Source organism: Colias eurytheme, chromosome 1, assembly GCF_061535395.1.
Source record: "Colias eurytheme isolate Ceu_HAF_F1 chromosome 1, ilColEury1 Martin Lab GWU primary, whole genome shotgun sequence".
Lineage (NCBI taxonomy): Eukaryota > Metazoa > Arthropoda > Insecta > Lepidoptera > Pieridae > Colias > Colias eurytheme.
Window position 1 is genome coordinate 3,361,392 of NC_142980.1, and position 18,759 is coordinate 3,380,150.

Below are 18,759 nucleotides of genomic sequence, written 5' to 3' on the forward strand. Positions count from 1 at the left end.
AGTGACAACTGTTGATATTGAGATATCTGAATATACAAATTAATTTCCTAGGTAGGTAATGTGTTATAATTATTATCTGTATTTTCGTTAACAGCGTAATTTTAATATTGGTATATTTTATTACACGAACACCAAATTTAACAAATATGCATTTATCATTCATCATTACTAATCAAGTCACGTAGACTTGAATTTATTAACTACATGATCTAGGTATAATTTATTCGAATTAAAATTTTTCCGTTATTTTTATTTTTCAGGGATGAAATAATGGCTTTTAAGCAAACCAATTAATAAATGTACAAACAAGTTTCTCGTTTAATATCACTTTGAAATATTTTATTACAATGAAAACATTTGAATCTGAGCTTATAGAAATAATGGTTTGCATTATTCTTGCAACACAAAGCAAAAATGAAAAATTTTCCATGGAATTTTTTCACTTCAGTGGACTGGAGCTAAATAAATATTTTTCATTGTGTCAACGGGAAAAATATCGGTATAATTGGTATAATCCGTATTAGAAGTGGGCGTTTCGTTAACGATAACTGATTTCGTTATACAACGATACACCTTAAACGGAAGGATCTCCCGTGCCCACGCTTCCTTGGAACCTTCGAAAGCGTCCCCTCCAAGCAGGGGTGGGCTTCGTATATAAATATTCGCCTAAGGCGTCGAGACGGAGAAGTTTCGCAGTCGACTCGTAGGCAAGGCCGTCCCCGCCCAACATGCGAGGGATTCGGAGCCCAGTGGTCAGTTTCATTTATTAAGAGTTTTAAAAATTCTTTTCGAGTGTTACATTCGCGGTTTTATCGTTTTTCGATTTAAATTTAAAATGTGGTTTTTAAACTAGTGTATTTTAGCCGCGCGCCCGAAAATTACTAAACTTAAATATTTAATATCACGTAGTTTGACAAATCAGTAGCCGGTTCCAATGTTAGCTCGTTAAATTTACTCTTCAAACTTGAAAGCTATTACGTGCTTGTTACTAATCGACAAATGTTGTCCGAACAAACAAATTGTGTTGACGCATATTTCACGTTACAAAAACAACGCATAAAAAATAGGTGCTAAATAACGAACAGTTTATTTGGTTGTTGTAAATACGAAGTGATTTTATTACTGTTGACGTTATTACAATTCTCAGATTCGAGCGAAAGGTTTTTCAACGGCACTTTTTAATGAAATTTAAAAGTACACGCCGTATTGCTTAATTTTTTTTTTATTTTGTTCGGCAACAAAAGATCAGTACGATTATAACCTACTTTGCTTTTTGGCGATATCCGTAAGTTCAAATGTTTGTAATGAAAGGGAAAGCACAAATCCCCGTTTAAGTTTAGTAACATAACAACAGGTGGAACGTATATTACTCACAAGTTTATATAATCGATTGTTTTGCCAAATATGGAAACGCTCAACTAAATTTGGTTTGTCCTAATACCTAAAGCGTGTATCGCCATATTTTTTACTTTCTCATATAAAAAAGCAAACACATAATAATAATTATGCTTTAACCAGATAGCGGACACTATTAATTAAATTATTAGTTTTCCGCGTAATTTAATTATATTTCCCATTTAACATATTGAATTTCACATTAAATGTGAAAAAGCAATATCATTTACCTGCATCATTTCATATTGAATTCATAGCATTGAAAAATATCATACGTTTTTATCCGCCAATGAAAAGAAGGCACTGACCTATGTCACACGTTTTTAGACGAAAGAAAAGTGACGTCGCGGAAACAAGCTATTTCCTGTTTTCCGCATTATTTATTACCTGAAATTAATTTTATGATTGTAATTCTAAAGTAGCTATTTATATCACTGGAGCTAGAAGTTTACAGGGGTCCTATTAAATATTGAGGTTATGGCTACGGGAGCCTACAATTAAACCTTTTTTATATGGTATTTAAAAGTTATTATTTAAACTACAATGAAAATTATTTTTTAGGAAATCTCAGTCCCAAAATCTTTGCGGGTTAATTAATTTATATAATCCCAATATAAATAACTTAATAATAAATTCCTCGTGAAATTAAGTACCAGGGCCTCTGAAAATAAAAGTGGTGCCCTGTAAAATTTACGTGCTCTCAAAATGTCGGTATCGTAAACAAAGAATAATTATATCGTTATATAATCGCGGGGTCACGAGCGATCTCAATTCATATGTAGATAATTATAACAGTAACAGTATAATTATGTAAGTTTTGTTGATATTCATCGAGGTTTGTCTGAGCGCCATTTAATAGTCTCGTCGTGTTTACATCGCATTGTTTTGTTATTATAAAATTAGGTACACTTTTGTATTGAGAGTTTTTTTTATATTGTATTTATAAATATGTATTGTAAAAAATTCGAAAACATATCTTTTTGGTTATGTAAAAGCAAAATTGATATATTCTATAATTTTAATTAATAGGTATAGCGTAAGGTGGATAGCACTTTATATGGAGATATGTATAATTACTTTTACTAGTTGAGAAAGCGGATTTAAAAGGTTATTGCTTGTAATAAGCATATCATTCTATGAACGGAATCATTTACATAAAGAAAGTATAATTGTGAGAGAATGTACCATATATAGTATTTTTAATCTGAGCAAAATGATTAGACTGTGCTTCAAAAATGAAACGCCCATAAAAATTATACGACCTAAAAATAGGACTAATATTTGAGATAAATTAATTATATAATGACAGAACTCTAGTACATGAATTTTCCAAGAAAATGTAGCTTGATTCAAGTCTTCTTAATTAATTAATATCGATTACTTATAAATACGGTATCAAAGAACTCAAAGCAATTTGATAAAAAGCTTGAATACATACAATATCATAATTTGCGAACAAGTGCAAACATAATTACGACGATCGATAAATGTACACGACGAATTACTATCCATTACTGTTACCGGGCTATATATCCATCCAATTTATTATACGCATTCATTAATTCACGACCAATAATAAATTAGCAGGTACATTCGCAGTTGGCACATACTTATCGAAATGTACCATAGGTCATATTGTATTAAAAACTCTTATATAACATGCGACAGTCGCATAAAAAGTTGTTTAATAAATTCCAAAATGGATTACGCTGACGCCACATCATTATTCTTGTTTGTCCATTTAATTTGTTAATAATATCTGTGCAATACGTTTCTCTTTAAGCCTCCCAGTCGTAAAAACTCTACATGTTATTTCGCCCGTCCGTTCGCGTAAATTGTGCTAATGAACATACATACACTTTCAAATTTCCACTTATATAACCCTCTAATATAATAAACAATTTTTATATTTAACACTCTAGACATAATAAATCACCTGAAAGTAGCGCCTCGATCTGCAAGCGTCGAAGAATCGATCGACTGGATCTTTCCAATATTCACTTATTTATTGGAAACGATATTAGTCACATATTTTAAATGTTAGGAAAAACTATAATTTAATTTTAACCAATGCTACAGCTGTAAATATCAGCTCTTAAAATAATTGCGATTAATGCATTAGCGAATAAATAAAAAATAAAATCAGCTGTCGAAAAATTAAAAAGAAATACATAGTTCTGATCTAAAATAAACTTTATCACCGCAAAGTATCTTGTTTATGGTCAATCATGATATCTTTTACATATATAAATGACGCAATTCGTCCTACATGGATTTATAGATACATGTCGGCGACCGGATTGTCCGTATTGTATAACAATGCAGGTTTAAGGCTTTGTTTGTGATAATGAGATAATTAAAACGTCAACTTTCCCCATGGTTGCCTTAACGGTACAAACGTGTACTAATACACGATTTCCTACTTCAGCATCGGCTCGACTGGTTGATGTGTCTCACTTTCCTTTTGTTCTTGTTATGCAATAAAAATAGTTCTAATAAACAAGTAACAAGTGCACGAGTGAAACTTTTTGGGCCAAGATTAAGATCAACTTTCGTCTAAGATATTATATCAATAACATAATACCCATTGTTTAAACTCGATTCTTGTCTAATAGTTACATGGCTGTGCGACTTTAATAGCTATGCGTTCCGCTCGCGTGATAACATTGGCATTAAATTGTTATTGTTATGTTTTTTCTTTTGTTGCAGATTGCCCTTGCGGTAATCCTCTATGTCGCTCTGGTATCGGGCAAGGCGTTGATACCTCAAGAACAACAACCGCAGCAGCAGTTACAGAAGGTAGATCGTAAGGATGTCGCACAGAACCGTGATGGCTACGATTACCCAGCGCCGAATGATGTAGTCACTCCATTCCAGGATGGCCCACATCTAGGCGATGACCACGACATAGGCGATCATCATGATCATATCGAACACGATCACCACGAAGAGCACCATATTGAAGAGCACCACGAACATGATGATCACCACGACCACCACGATCATCACGACCCTGGCATTTGGAAGAAGAAATTAATCTGGAAACCGGGATGGAAGAAGATTTGGAAACCAGCCAAGAAGCAAATATGGAAGCCTTCTTGGAAGAAGATCTGGAAACCTTTATGGGTCGATATTAAAGTTCCTGTGTGGAAAGAGATCAAGGTCCCTGACTGGAAAAAGATTTACAAACCAGAATGGAAACCTATCAAAGTTCCGGCATGGAAAGAGGTGAAAGTACCAGATTGGAAGAAAATAACTGTTCCCGTATGGAAAGATATAGTAGTACCAGGTTGGAAGGAAATTCAGGTCCCCGCTTGGAAGAAGCTTTGGAAACCCGAATGGATCAAGGTCGGAGTACCCGGAGAAAAATACTTGGGCAAAGACCATGATGGCTGGGAATATACTTCGCATGACCTTTGGAAAAAGAAGCTCATTTGGAAACCAATTTGGAAGAAGTACTGGAAGCCAGGTAAAAAGCAAATCTGGATCCCGGATAAGAAACTAGTTTGGAAAGACGAGTGGAAACAAATTTGGAGAACCGAGAAAAAGCAGATCTGGATTGATGACAAGAAACTCGTCTGGAAAGAGGCCTGGCAACAAATCTGGAAACCATCGAAAAAACTGATCTGGGTACCTGACAAGAAATTGGAATGGAAGGAAGCTTGGAAACAGATCTGGGTACCTGACTGGAAGCAAATTTGGGTTCCTGGAGTGAAGAAGATTTGGCGTCCGGTTTGGATATCAGAGTGGTTCCCTTCACCAGATCATCACGAGCATGTCCATGAACACGGCTGGGACAGAAGCGATAATGCCGAAGCTGGAAATGAGATATCTACCAATACCGTACCCGTTTCAGATCAACCGACTAGTACACCACCACCTCAAGCGATCATGTGGAAATTCCCAAAGTAAACGTATACTCGTAGCCCTCGTACTTACTCGAACGCGAATCGCAAACGGATTCAATGTATTGTTAAACATTCCTGTCCCGGGAATCATTGCCATATTATGAAGACAATAATTATGATTATTGTAGGAACGGAAGCATGGCATCAAGCACCGCAAATAGGTAAATATATTTTGTATTAAATCTATTTGCGTGGCGAAGTATATTATATGCGATGCGATGTTTCTATTGATGTTAAATTAAGGTCACATTTTATAATACGCATCGGCTCTGCGTTGTGACGTAAGTAGTTCCTAGCATGTAAGCGACACAGTCTGTGTCATGAAGCGGCTTAAAATTATTTATGTCATTATTTGCGGAAAAGCTTTAAATGTTAAACTTAAGACAATAATAATATATTATGGACAAAAGTCCTCCGGAGGAAGTTTACGGCTATGAGTTGATTATATTATTTTCCAAGCGCCACAGTATCGGCTTCATTGATGCCAAAGTCATAGAGAGGCGTGGTTTGCTCAACCGCAGTTGTTTGTATTTAACTGAGACACACGGGAGTGATGCGGGAACCTTCAAGAAATGCTTTACTTTTTGCCCTTAATTGAATGACTGATAACGGTTACCCCACTGATGTTTGTGCGTTGTTGTTTTGTGAATATTATTAGGTTATTATTATTTTTAAGTTGATTATAGCGAAACCAAAATACATGTTAATGTTAATGTTTTAAATAAATGTCGTTCGTTAATAAATTAACTTTCATTTCCTCTTGAAATTATAAATTTATGCAACTCTATTTTATGTAATATGCTGGTTTTAATATTTCAGCAATTATTTATTTATAACGAATATCATTAATTATTAACTATTATAAAATGACATATTAGTAATGAGAGTAAAAAATAATAGAAAAAGAAATGTAACTATAGTGACTTGGAATTCGAACCCATTTTTTAGGGTTCCGTAGCCAAAATGGCAAAAACGGAACCCTTATAGTTTCGTCATGTCCGTCTGTCCGTCTGTCCGTCTGTCCGTCTGTCACAGCCGATTTACTCGGAAACTATAAGTACTACAGTGATGAAATTTGATGGGAATATGTGTTGTATGAACCGCTACAAAAATATGACACTAAATAGTAAAAAAAAGAATTGGGGGTGGGGCCCCCCATACATGTAACTGAGGGATGAAATTTTTTTTTTCGATGTACATACCCGTGTGGGGTATCAATGGAAAGGTCTTTTAAAATGATATAAAGTTTTCTAAAAAACATTTTTCTTAAAGTGAACGGTTTTTGAGATATCAGCTCTCAAAGTCGTAAAAAGTATGTCCCCCCCCCTCTATTTTTATAACTACGGGGTATAAAATTCTAAAAAAAATAGAGGTGATGCATGCTAATTAACTCTTTCAACGATTTTTGGTTTGATCAAAGTATCTCTTATAGTTTTTGAGATAGGTTGATTTAACTGTAATTTATTATATTTGCTGCTACGGAACCCTTTGTGCGCGAGCCCGACTCGCACTTGGCCGGTTTTTTTTGCAATAGGCTCTACTTAAAAGAGAAAAATAAACTCTAACTCTAACCGACAAAATGATCATAAGCGAATTTTTGGGCATTCTATGTAAATGTAGTACAATCAATGATGTATGCTTTAAACCTTACCTTACCTTTAAATCTTAGAATCTGTTTGGTATATCCCGATTGAGTGGGAGAAAATCCACTCATGCGCAAATATATAACCTCATTCCTTAGTAGAAGCTTTAGGAATAAGTACTATTTTTATTAATAAATATATGGATAACCTTACTGGCAAATACATTCTGTAATTTTTGAAAAACTTATGTTATATAAGTGATGGAAATATTTACGATTTGTCTATGAATCATTTTTGTCGGTGTGTGAAATTTAATGCAGTAGAGTTGATTAGATCTAAAACTTTATCGCCTGTAAGTACCTACTATGATGTTTTTTTATTCTTGGACTACACAAGATATAATTGTATGGTCCTAATCAAAACAGAAAATCAAAATTTTTGTGTAGATATGTAAGTACCTACTTTATATACTACCAAACAAAGAATCTATTTTCATCCGAATTTATTGTATTCTAACAATACTTAGAACTTGTATACAATATGGTACAATCACATAATAAAAAATATTATTTAGTTTAATACAGAGATAATTCAATTGATGGAAAGATTTTTATACAATGCTGGAAAAAGAGAATGGCTTTCATGGACGATATGGTATATGTTGATATAATATGTATTATATTATTATTATTTTAATGTTATTCTGGACTTTGAAATAAAGCCATCAGAAAATAAATCGACACGCACTTAGCCAGCCAGGATTATAGACAATACCCTCATCAGCTGCTGTGGGAACATAAAATGATGATGATGATGATGATATTGATAATCTAAACTCTTAAAGTCTGCTAATTAAAAAAGCTTTACATATTTTTTAATACATCAGAAATATTGCTGCACTCAAATCGGATTATCTGTTTGAACTATAAATTGACTTTGATACACATTCCAGTACATTATCTTAATACTATTATAAAGGCGAAAGTTTGTATGGATGTATGGATGTATGGATGTTTGTTACTCTTTCACGTAAAAACTACTGAACCGATTACAATGAAATTTAGCTCACATATAGAGGGTAACTTGGATTAACACATAGGATAGGTTTTATCCCGGAAATCCCACGGGAACGGGAACTATGCGGGTTTTCCTTTGAAAACGCGGGCGAAGCCGCGGGCGGAAATCTAGTATTGATATAATCATTAAAACTTGTTGTTTGTCTAAACAAGGGTTAAATAAACATACACATAATTTATTTATACATACATATTTAAACTTCCAACTTTAATCCTACGTGAGCTGAGGCGAGCTCCACGCAGTGTGTTATTTGAAACAATTCGTGCCGATGCAAAAATTCCCTTTAAAAACAAATACTGGGTGTGTTTTCTATTATTTTGCAATCTATTTGTTTAATTCTCTTGGAAGTACGAGATTCCGTCCGATACCTACGTCGCGTCGTTATGTTAGATCCGTATTGACCGACCTATATAATTCTTTTATTTAAAATATTTGTATATTAAGTTTTTTGTCACTAAATAAGGCTGAAATTACCAATACCTACCTAAGTACCTATAAACGAATTATGCATACATAATTATTATATTTCTTTTTTGATTAAATTTGGTACTAAGACTACATAATTTGTTAAGACGATTGATTACATATACAAACTAGCATTATACCTATGTACAATTGTACAGATAAGTTCATTCGTATTTTATAGGTGTTAAAAGCTGTCTAGAGTCTGCGAATAACCTATTATGGGATGCTTGGTTATACTACAAGTACCGGTATGTGCATAAGTAGATATACGTATAGAAAGCTGGAAGCAAGGTTATATAAAGCAGCTTATGCAATGCACTAGCTATGTAACAATATTTGTTTATGAACGATGTTTGTTACCGAATAATAGTCAATGGAGTTAGGATGATTAAAGTTATTAGAAGGATTAGTTAAGGGGCAGTTTTCGTGATTGTTTCAGAGAAGTAGGTAGGTATATATGTGTATATCGGCTTGTAGTAAAGTATTTCCTATTGAGATGGACCTTTTATTTGATGAACGGAAAGATAACTATTTGTATAAGAGCTGATTTTTCAATCCTTGGTTTAAACTTATGCATCGAATAACGTATTAAACTACCATTTCAAAATATAATCTAATTGTCCGTATTTGACAGTTTACAGGTGACTTTTTAAAATGTTCGTATAATACTTTATTGGACGGATAAATTTTAACCAAGGATTGAAAAATCGGCCCTTAATGAATATAAAGCATTGATTATAAATGATTATTATAGGTTAAGATTCAGTCGCATTTACATACTCTATTCTACTGTAGAGATAATAGAGTAGTAGAGATATACTGTTAATTTACCTCTACTTCCAAGTTTATGGTTCAATTATTATTTAAGCTGTATGAAATATCAAATGCTTATTTACATATATTCGTATAATACATTTTTTTAATTAAATCTATACTAATATTATAAAGCTGAAGAGTTGGTTTGTTTGAACGCGCTAATCTCAGGAACTACTGGTCCGATTTGAAAAATTATTTCATTGTAAGATAGCTCATTTATCTAGGAAGGTGAAGGTTAAGGCTATATATCATTACGCTAAGACCAAACCGCGGAGCACAACTAGTAAAGTATAAAGTACAACAAAGTAAAAAAAAATACCCACGCAAATAGACAGGAGACACGTGCACATATCGACCAAGCGAACAGTTACTTCACACCTAAAAAAATTGGAAAAATATACGGTAAAGTTTTTAAAAACGTACACTGACTATCTGAAAAAGACCAAAGGCACTTTATTGGCAATATTCTCACATACATGAAAATGTATAGTTCTATTTTTTACAGTCTCGAATTTTCCAATTTTCCGAATCATACTAATATATGAGATGGTGTGTTGTTTAATCGTATAAATACGTTCTGTGATTTTACGATGAAGAATGCGGAAAATAAAGCCATCTTCAAATATTTAGTACTTAAAGCAAATTAAAGTTAATTGTAGAATTTGTATCAATGAAGGATAGAGCAGAGAGTTGTTATTTGTTTTGCATTAGTAAGCCGTAAAAATACTTACTTACTTACTTATGATAATTATTTATTAAAACTAATTCTACTAATTATTGAAAGTTAAAGATACACAATAATGGTAATTAAATATTTCAAAAACTAGTTTTTAGTTTAATCACCACCAAAGATGGTAAAACCTTAAAGATATGGTGAACTTTGTATGTAAGAAAAATATTTATTCTTTACTAGGTTTCCGCCCGCGGCTTCGCCCGCGCAGTCAAAGAAAAACCCGCATAGTTCTCATTCCCGTGGGATTTCCGGGATTGCGTCATTTTCCCGGGATAAAAAGAAGCCTGTCCTTTCTCGGGTATCAAAATATCTCCATACCAAATTTCATGATAATTGGTTCAGTAGTTTAGGCGTGATTGAGTAACAGACAGACAGATAGAGTTACTTTCGCATTTATAATATTAGTATGGATAAATAGTTATATCTATTAATTTCTTGAAGTTCTTTGATAATTGCACCTTTCAATAGAAACATTCGAGTTTATAAGAAGCTCTCGTAACTGAAAAGTTCGATCATCTGAAGCTGCAATTGGAAGTTTGTAAAAATTTTCTTTGAGAAAATTTTCCATTTGAATATAGGTAAGTTTGTAACTGAATTATTGGCTATTGGAACTTTTATTTGAATTGTTTTTTTCTGTAAGGGTATAAATAAATACATTTTTTCGACCAATAGTTGTGTCCTTACAATATCCAAACAGTAGGCTTTAGGGCCGGAGGCCATAGATTTTAGTTTTAAAAAAATTGGGAATAACAATATTGTCAAATGAGAAATGGATTTTAAATTTCATTTTTTACTTTACAAAAAACGAATCTGTGTTGTTAGGCATACAAATACACAGATTATTTTATTAAGTTATATAAAATTAAATTTTAACTGCACAGACGACGAATACAGACTTCCTAAAGAGAAATGTAAATCTTACACTACAAAAACTTAAACAATAACAACTTGAGTTGTGTATTATTTGAAGTTTTCCGTAAAATTAGGTCAATTTAAATTGTCGTTATCATGTTTTGTAAAGTTCTAAAATAATTTTATACTACGCAATTTTACACTAACGCACACTTAAGTGCGTCCACACTGAATGCGCGGTGGCGGCGGCCTAGGCGGGCGCGACGAGCGGGCGCTCGCGGTGGCCACACCGACGCGCGAGCTCAAGTAGCGGTTCGACGTTTTTCAGGTGTTGCAAACTTTGAACGATTTGCTATTTTTACTGGACAGTCCGATTTTGAGATGAAATCATTATAGAAATGGTACACGAAATAAATAAAACAGAGGAATAACGGGTGAATCTTATATGAAGAATTGAGATTATACCCTACAAAATTACTGTGGTGTATAAAAGTGTTTTAGATTGAATCGCACTTATAAATAAAGAATTTTCACTTCAACGATTATGTATTTACCGCTATTTTACGAAAAACAATAAAGGATATAATATAAGAAGTCGAGCGACAAGACCGAACTGGTTTGTTACCCCCGCCGTCCGCGCATTGGGTCGCTTGCTGACTAGGCCCGTAGTGTGGCCAGAACGCGCGGATAGGAGAGTTTGAAAACTACGCGCGCTGGCTCGCTTATTACCGTCGCACTAGGCTTCCGCCATAGTCATTTTAATGTGGACGCAAAGCCGCGTTTCATACGTTTGATATTTCGCGCCCGCCGTCGCAACCGCGCTAGGCTCGCAGTGTGGACTTACACCTAGTTGTGCCGTGCGGTTGGGTCGACGGACCAAAGATATATGTAATACCACAGAATACATAATAGTAGCTAAACGCTAGTAATACTAGACGGACGAACTAGGTACCTATAGCTCATGTGCTATCTCCTGTAAAGTTTCATCCAAATCCGTCCGGTAGGTTTTACATGAAAGAGTGACAAACATCCATTCATTCATACTTACAAACTTTCCCGTTTATAACATTACTATTTCTTTTTTAGTTTATGACTATACAGTATGCCTAACTCGAAACTTTACGTATAATATAACATTACCATTGAGGTTCCAAGAAGCCATACAAACATTTTGCTCGTATGCCTATTAGGTTGACATATGGAAGACTTGACTGTTACAGGAAATCGTTAATATATTTCGAAGTGCCTTCCCGTGTCCCCTGTTCACTCAGACAGCTGTATTTTCAGTTCTGTTCAAACTATTTTCAGGAACAAGTAAACTTTCTGTTTTGTGGGTTTTATTTCCGTTGGATAAATTACGATTTTTCAATACATATTTTGTATTTTTTTTTCTACACAGTTTTGTTTTTAAAGTATGTATCTAATGGGCTTTATTTTATTAAAATATAATATATTCAAATTTGTTATCTTTTTACTTAAAAATCGGTAAAACAAGTGCAGAAGCTTTCAGTTTTTCTTTAAAACATTATTTAAGTAACTGAAATTAAATTACTTATCTATATTTAACTAACTATATAATTTAATTTAACTATCAACATAGTTCAGATAAAAAATACAATATATAAGTACTTACACGAAAATCTTGCAATATTAAAATCATCTAAATTCCAATGATGAAACTCATAATGATAATATGTTAGTTAAGTGGTCTATAGTATCATAACAACTCATGCTTGCATTTGTGGTTTTATCGAAGTATGTACCTACGAGTTTCAATGTTCAGGCCAATATTAAGCCTTGATTTTGTGGTCATGACGTCATAAGTACTTGAATAACTTTGGTTTAGTAGCTAGTAATAAATAGTATGAACTTAAAAATATTCCTATCTGCGATAAACCACTTTTGGCGCTCTTTTTTTCTCGAGATAAACGTTTGGTTTTGTCACGATAAAAGTGGTTTATCGCAGATAAAACCAAAACTAAAAGTAATTACACAAAATGCTCTGACAAATATCTTGCAAATGTTTTAATATAATTGTTTATGAAAAAAAAATCATAATAAGTATTACCATGTCAAGTAGAAAACGTAAAAGTGTGAAAATTAGAGCTAACTTGGTGATTTTTTTTTATCGAGTCAATTTTAATATTTTATGTTTTTGATTGAACAGAATCGTTGAACATATCATCTAGTTTGATATATATTTTATTTTTTAGATTTGGTCTTGAATATTACACGTATCATCTAATAGAAGATTGGTAATTTTGCTTTATACGCACCCTTAAAGGGACATGTAAGCGGAGTGGAGCTAAAACATTAATCAAGTCTTTTAGAAACAAGTATATTTGTTTCTAAAAGACTATGAAAGGAAGTCCCGTTGTACTATGAACCGAGGGATTATGATAACAATATCGTTTTGCTGAAAAGCATCTTGAATTAAAACAGTTCAATTGAATGAATGAGCTATTTTTGTCCGTAACAAGATACTTCAATGTTTTATAATAGCGAGAATAACAGTTTTATTTTGTACTTGAAAAGCAATAACGCAATATTGAATCAGTACTGGTACCTAGATAATTGACTGGATTTAAACTTAAGTGATAATAAAGCAACAGTTTATTCTACTTTATAAGGATTTATATAGAACACTAGCTTTCCGCCTGCGGCTTCGCCCGCGTTTTCAAAGAAAAACCCGCATAGTTCCCGTTCCCGTGGGATTTCCGGGATAAAACCTAGCCTATGTTACTCGTGGATAATGTAGCTTTCGAATGATGAAAGAATTTTTAAAATCGGTCCAGTAGTTTATGAGCCTATTCATTACAATCAAACAAACAAACAAACAAACAAAGTTTTCCTCTTTATAATATTAGTGTAGACTAGCTGCGCTCCGCGGTTTCACCCGCATTGCTCCGCTCCTGTTGGTCTAAGCGTGATGATATTATATAGGCCTATACCTTCCTCGATAAATGTGCTATCTAACACTGAAAAAATTTTTCAAATCGGACCAGTAGTTTCTGAGATTAGCGCGCTCAAACAAACAAACTCTTCAGCTTTATAATAAAGTATAGATTATTTTACTTTTAGCTCTTTGACACGGTTACATTTTGGCAAAGAAAACACGAATTTACTCGTCCTCGTGCTAATAAAGTTAATATCGTAATGTGGTTATGGTCATCGACATGAATTAATAACGCTTACATTGGAGTATGTAAGTAATTGCCATTACATATTTTACACCGACATAGGCGTTAATGTATTAAACACAATTTTAGCCTTTATCTTCCTAGTAATAAAAGACAAAATTCTGAAAGATATTTCAACAATTGAAGCAACAGGTCACTTTATACACACTCCTACTAGTCTACTTAGAAAGGACTATAGAACGGTATTTTCCTGAGATATTTCTTTCAGGATCTTAGTTTATTTTTAAGCACAAAGCGACTATGTTGCAGCTATTATAAAATAAATTAAAATTTGTTTATTACATCGTATTGTACAAAATATTATTTAAAAGCCTATTTTTTATGTTTAATCATGTTTTATTTGAATGAAACCATTGTCTAATTTCTGTTCAATATTAATCAGCGTGGATGTCTTGTCTTTTCACTATTATACTTTCCAATAATTAATTTGCAACTTAATAAATTCCTTTGAATAAAGCCTTTTGTGTGTGGTTAGTTGTTATCAAGGTAAGTTTTAATATTAAATTGCGTACTAGTTAGTCTATTGCTTAAATTAGACTTGAGATCAGCAATTTAATTAAAACACTATGAATTGCTATTGTGATTGAAAACAAGTGTAAATCGGACCATGTGTGGTGAAGGGTTCGGTACACGTTACAACTTATAACAATTAAAACTTTTGAAATACGTTTTATTATATGAAGACATAAAAACATTACGTATTTACCTATTAGATAATATTTTCAGTTGTCTATTATATCTTATTATACTGTACAATTTCAATTTACTAAAATTACTAATGATGCTGACCGTACAAAACATCAGAGCGATCACGTGTGGAGGTTGTCTGGTTACGCATTAAGACTTATTCAGCAGATACTATGTCTAAGTATTTTATCAGTTGTCTATAATCAAAATTTAAGGTAGCACATAACAGGACAGACTATAATAAAATTCAATATGTTACTGACCGTACGTCAGATCGATCACGCGTGGAGGTGAAAGGGAAGCATCGAGGCGAGGTGCCGAGATAATGTGACTGGGCTGTTATTTCGATTTTAAATAGCAGCTCAGATTATAAAACAAAAGAATTAATTGGATACTCGCAGTACACGTGTTTATCACTGGTTAAAAAGGTTTTATAAATTTATAAGGTTTGTGTAACTAACTAAATTTATAAAAAGAGAAAAAATAAGCGAAAACTGATAACTAAACCAATTTTGGTCGTTCTAATGATTCCATTACTTTAATAAACTTTGGCATAGAAAGAAATTAAATTCGTACTTAAAAGTTAAGCATTTTTTGTTTTTATTTTCGATACCAATTTATCGTTATGAAAAAGAATTGGCTTTCATAGCACAGGAAAGCCGACGCCTAGAGGCGTGAAACTGACACCACTGTAGGTACATTTAAATTTATTAATAAATATTTTTTTAGTCCTTTTTCTGCACAATTCATAAAACTATATCTGTTTAAACACGGAACCATAGAACAGCTCTAAAGAGGTCCTCCTGAAAAACAAGCAAGATTCAGTTCTTTGTTGTGAAAGCTTTGTTAATTACTACTACATAGAAAATGTATTTTAGTCGCAAACACGAATATTAAACTGCATAATGTGTAAATTTTCCCTTGTAACAATGCGGGTAAAATGGGAACAGACAGGTAAAAGAACGCAATTTTTATTTTTTAAATAGAGTTGTATCTACAGAGTATCTAGGTATTATAATATTAAAGTAGTATAAAGACCTCATTGCGAACATTGATTTTCAGCCTTAACCTAAGGCTGCTATAGACCTAAGGTTCGCTAAAATCAGTTGTTGCATAACTACCTACATTACATTATGAACGGCCGTTCTAAGCATTGAGTACTAAATGATTTTTATTATACACTAACTGCTCAACCCGGTTTTGTCTGGTTTAACGTTTTCTTATTCCACATTTAGTAAAATTAGAAAGATTTCTTATCATTTTTATAAAGACGGAGAGAATCCATCGAACCAATCATTGAAATTCAGCAGTTCTTCAATTATAATTTCTGTAGGCAACTAATACGATTTTCATAAGGACATAAAAATAGATTTGATCAATATCAAAATAATTAATTAGTCTACATTCAATAGAAGCAAACAAAATGGTCAATAGATGATGAGAATGAAAACCGTTGCCAGTTGGGTTTAGGTATATTGCCCGCGATTTCACGTGCCATGATTGTAGCGAACGGACATTATAATTAGGTTTACGGTCAACTTCGATAAGCTTTGCAGCCGATTAAGCTTTGCAGCCAATGATTAACTAGTTCAGTGTAAATCCTGTTTATAAACAGATGTGCAAGTTAACAAAGAAAGAATTGCGAAAGGATTTTCAATGGGTACCTACTCTTAATTTGTTAATTTGCCTTAGACAATTTATATATAAAACATCGGAAATTCTCCCAAAAGAAAGTACTTACATATCTTTAAAATATCGTATTTATATAAAGCAGCTCTAGCTTTAGGCTTGCAACTTACTTTCAACTTTATTTTGTCTTTGCGATTGTATTCTCAATCTACATTAATATTATAAAGAGGAAAACTTTGTTTGTTTGTTTGTTTTTTTTGTTTATTTGTTTGATTGTAATGAATAGGCCCATAAACTACTGGACCGATTTTGATGAAATTTGGCACACAGATATGTACCACGGGCGAAGCCGCTACCGCTAGTATATTATAGTCGTACCTGTGTTCGTACGTTCCAAATCAAAACAAAACACGTAAGTGCGTTTATGTCAATATCTATCACGCCCTAGCTAACACGGCGTGTCAGAAACATAGACACACAGATTCACGTTTCAGTGATGGTACTGCAGGTACCTAGTCCATAGACAATATAAACACGTGCATGTAGTAGGTGTGACCCGATAAAAATATGCGCATTCTTTAGTAAAAGCGAAATATTGCACACGAACTGAAAAGAATGAGGATAAAGACAGGTAGGAAAATTGTTTGCATATGTTTTTCAAAGAATTGCTTAGAGGTATTCAATTCTGCTCTCGGATGCGCGTATTGTCTCTAGCGTTGGTTTTCAGCTAATCCCATTGTGAGGAAAGATTCGTGAGGGTTTTATTATAAACTGCAATAAAGGGTGCGAATTTTTCTACGGGCCGGAATCCTGTATTGGAATACTACTAGTCTTTTGAGTTATCTTTTATATTGGCTATGGGCTTGATTAATATTCGTACCTATGCATTTATCATGAAATACTCAAATATGGATTGAGAGTTGATGAATTGATAATTATATTGAAAATTTCTGCCATTTGCATATTTTTATTTTCTTATTTTATACCAACTTTTCCTCCAATAATAAGCAAAAGTAATTATCAATGAAATTGAAATCATTCAAAATATTTATATTTTTTATTGAGTAGATACCTACTATACTACAGGCCTATGTTGAAAAAATTATGGGTCATTTGACCCACCACCTGACCTATCTATAGAATGATATAAGAGCATAAAATAATAAGATTCAGCACTATGACGACACTCGTAAGCTGTCCACCTGAGTGCAGATGAGAATTCGAAAGTTCAGGTAGAGATTTTCTCCCCTTGTCTCCATGATTTTTGTACGGCGTTGCGGAATAATTGCTTAAAAGCAGTATAGAAATAGTATGACACAGATGCCGTACAAAAATGGTGGTCCACAAAGTCGGAATTTATTTTTATTTTTCGACAGTTGCCGGGATAAATTTGGTCATTTGGGAGAAAATCTCTACCTGAACCTTCGAATTCTCATCTGCACTCAGGTGGACAGCTTACAAGTGACGTCATAGTGCTGAATCTTATTATTTTATGCTCTTAAATCGTTCTAGATAGGTCACCTGGTGGGTCAAATGACCCATAATTTTTTCAACACGGGCCTGTAGTCTATACCAAATGTTTACTTTACACATGACCTACCAATAAACGTGCCAATAACATTTACCAAAAAATTCCAAGACACAACTTTTAATCGCGATGCATAAAAAGTAAATCCGATAAGAAACTCGTGTAACTGACGCAGATTTTCCTAAAATCGGTATAAATTTTTAACAAGTTGCCTGTTCCGATCCGCGTGACTTTTGCAAACTTCTCCGATACGAGTACTTTTTGTACCCATGTTAAAGCAAATTTTACGAGCTATCTATTTTATCTGTGTGCTATAATTTTATGTTACATTTGAATTGTAGATAAATAAAAAAGATAGATCATACAGAATTTCCTTCTATATGCATGACTTGACTACCTATATATTTGATTCATCTATTTAGAAACATAGTTAACGTATCGGATCTTTTATATGCTTATGATGAAATTAAAGCCCTTATATTCTGAATATACTCCTGGGTCCCTCCCCGAAGCCTTTGGTAGCCCTCACAAGCTGCTTGGCTTCATGGAGGAGCTCGGGTGGTTTCAGTTTTAGCTGGTTTCCCCCACCTCCCTCTCTCACGCAAAATAGGCGCGCCTTGACGTCGAGTTGCGGAGAAGTGCCCGTCTATAAATAAATAATAATATATAAATAAATAATAGACGACCCCATCGCCCACGGTTGGAATATCTGTTGTCTACGTGACAACAGATATTCCACCCGTGCAATCAGTCACCCCGCAGGGCACCTTGTGGCGAGGTGTCGGGGAGTAGCGACCCCGCGGGAACCGAGCGCTCCCGGGGGAGATCCCTGTCCTCACCTCTGGGCTGTCCCGGTGGCAGTTCGGAGTGAACAATGACGAGGTTC

The 18,759-nt window shown here is 33.7% G+C and overlaps 1 protein-coding gene across 1 annotated transcript; it reads left to right on the forward strand.

Moving 5' to 3' along the window:
- Window positions 1–614: 614 nt before the first annotated feature.
- Window positions 615–6,046, forward strand: LOC149910933 (uncharacterized). The gene is made up of 2 exons (XM_090120618.1): window positions 615–752; window positions 4,105–6,046. Exons 1-2 carry the CDS (start codon window positions 729–731, stop codon window positions 5,305–5,307), a joined length of 1,227 nt encoding a protein of 408 aa, XP_089976744.1. The 5' UTR covers window positions 615–728; the 3' UTR covers window positions 5,308–6,046.
- The last annotated feature ends 12,713 nt before the right edge of the window (window positions 6,047–18,759 follow it).

Coding starts and splice junctions, on each gene's coding strand:
- LOC149910933 (XM_090120618.1), top strand. CDS start 729: ATGCGAGGGATTCGGAGCCCAGTG. Junction 753..4,104: donor GAGGGATTCGGAGCCCAGTG/GTCAGTTTCATT, acceptor CTTTTGTTGCAG/ATTGCCCTTGCGGTAATCCT.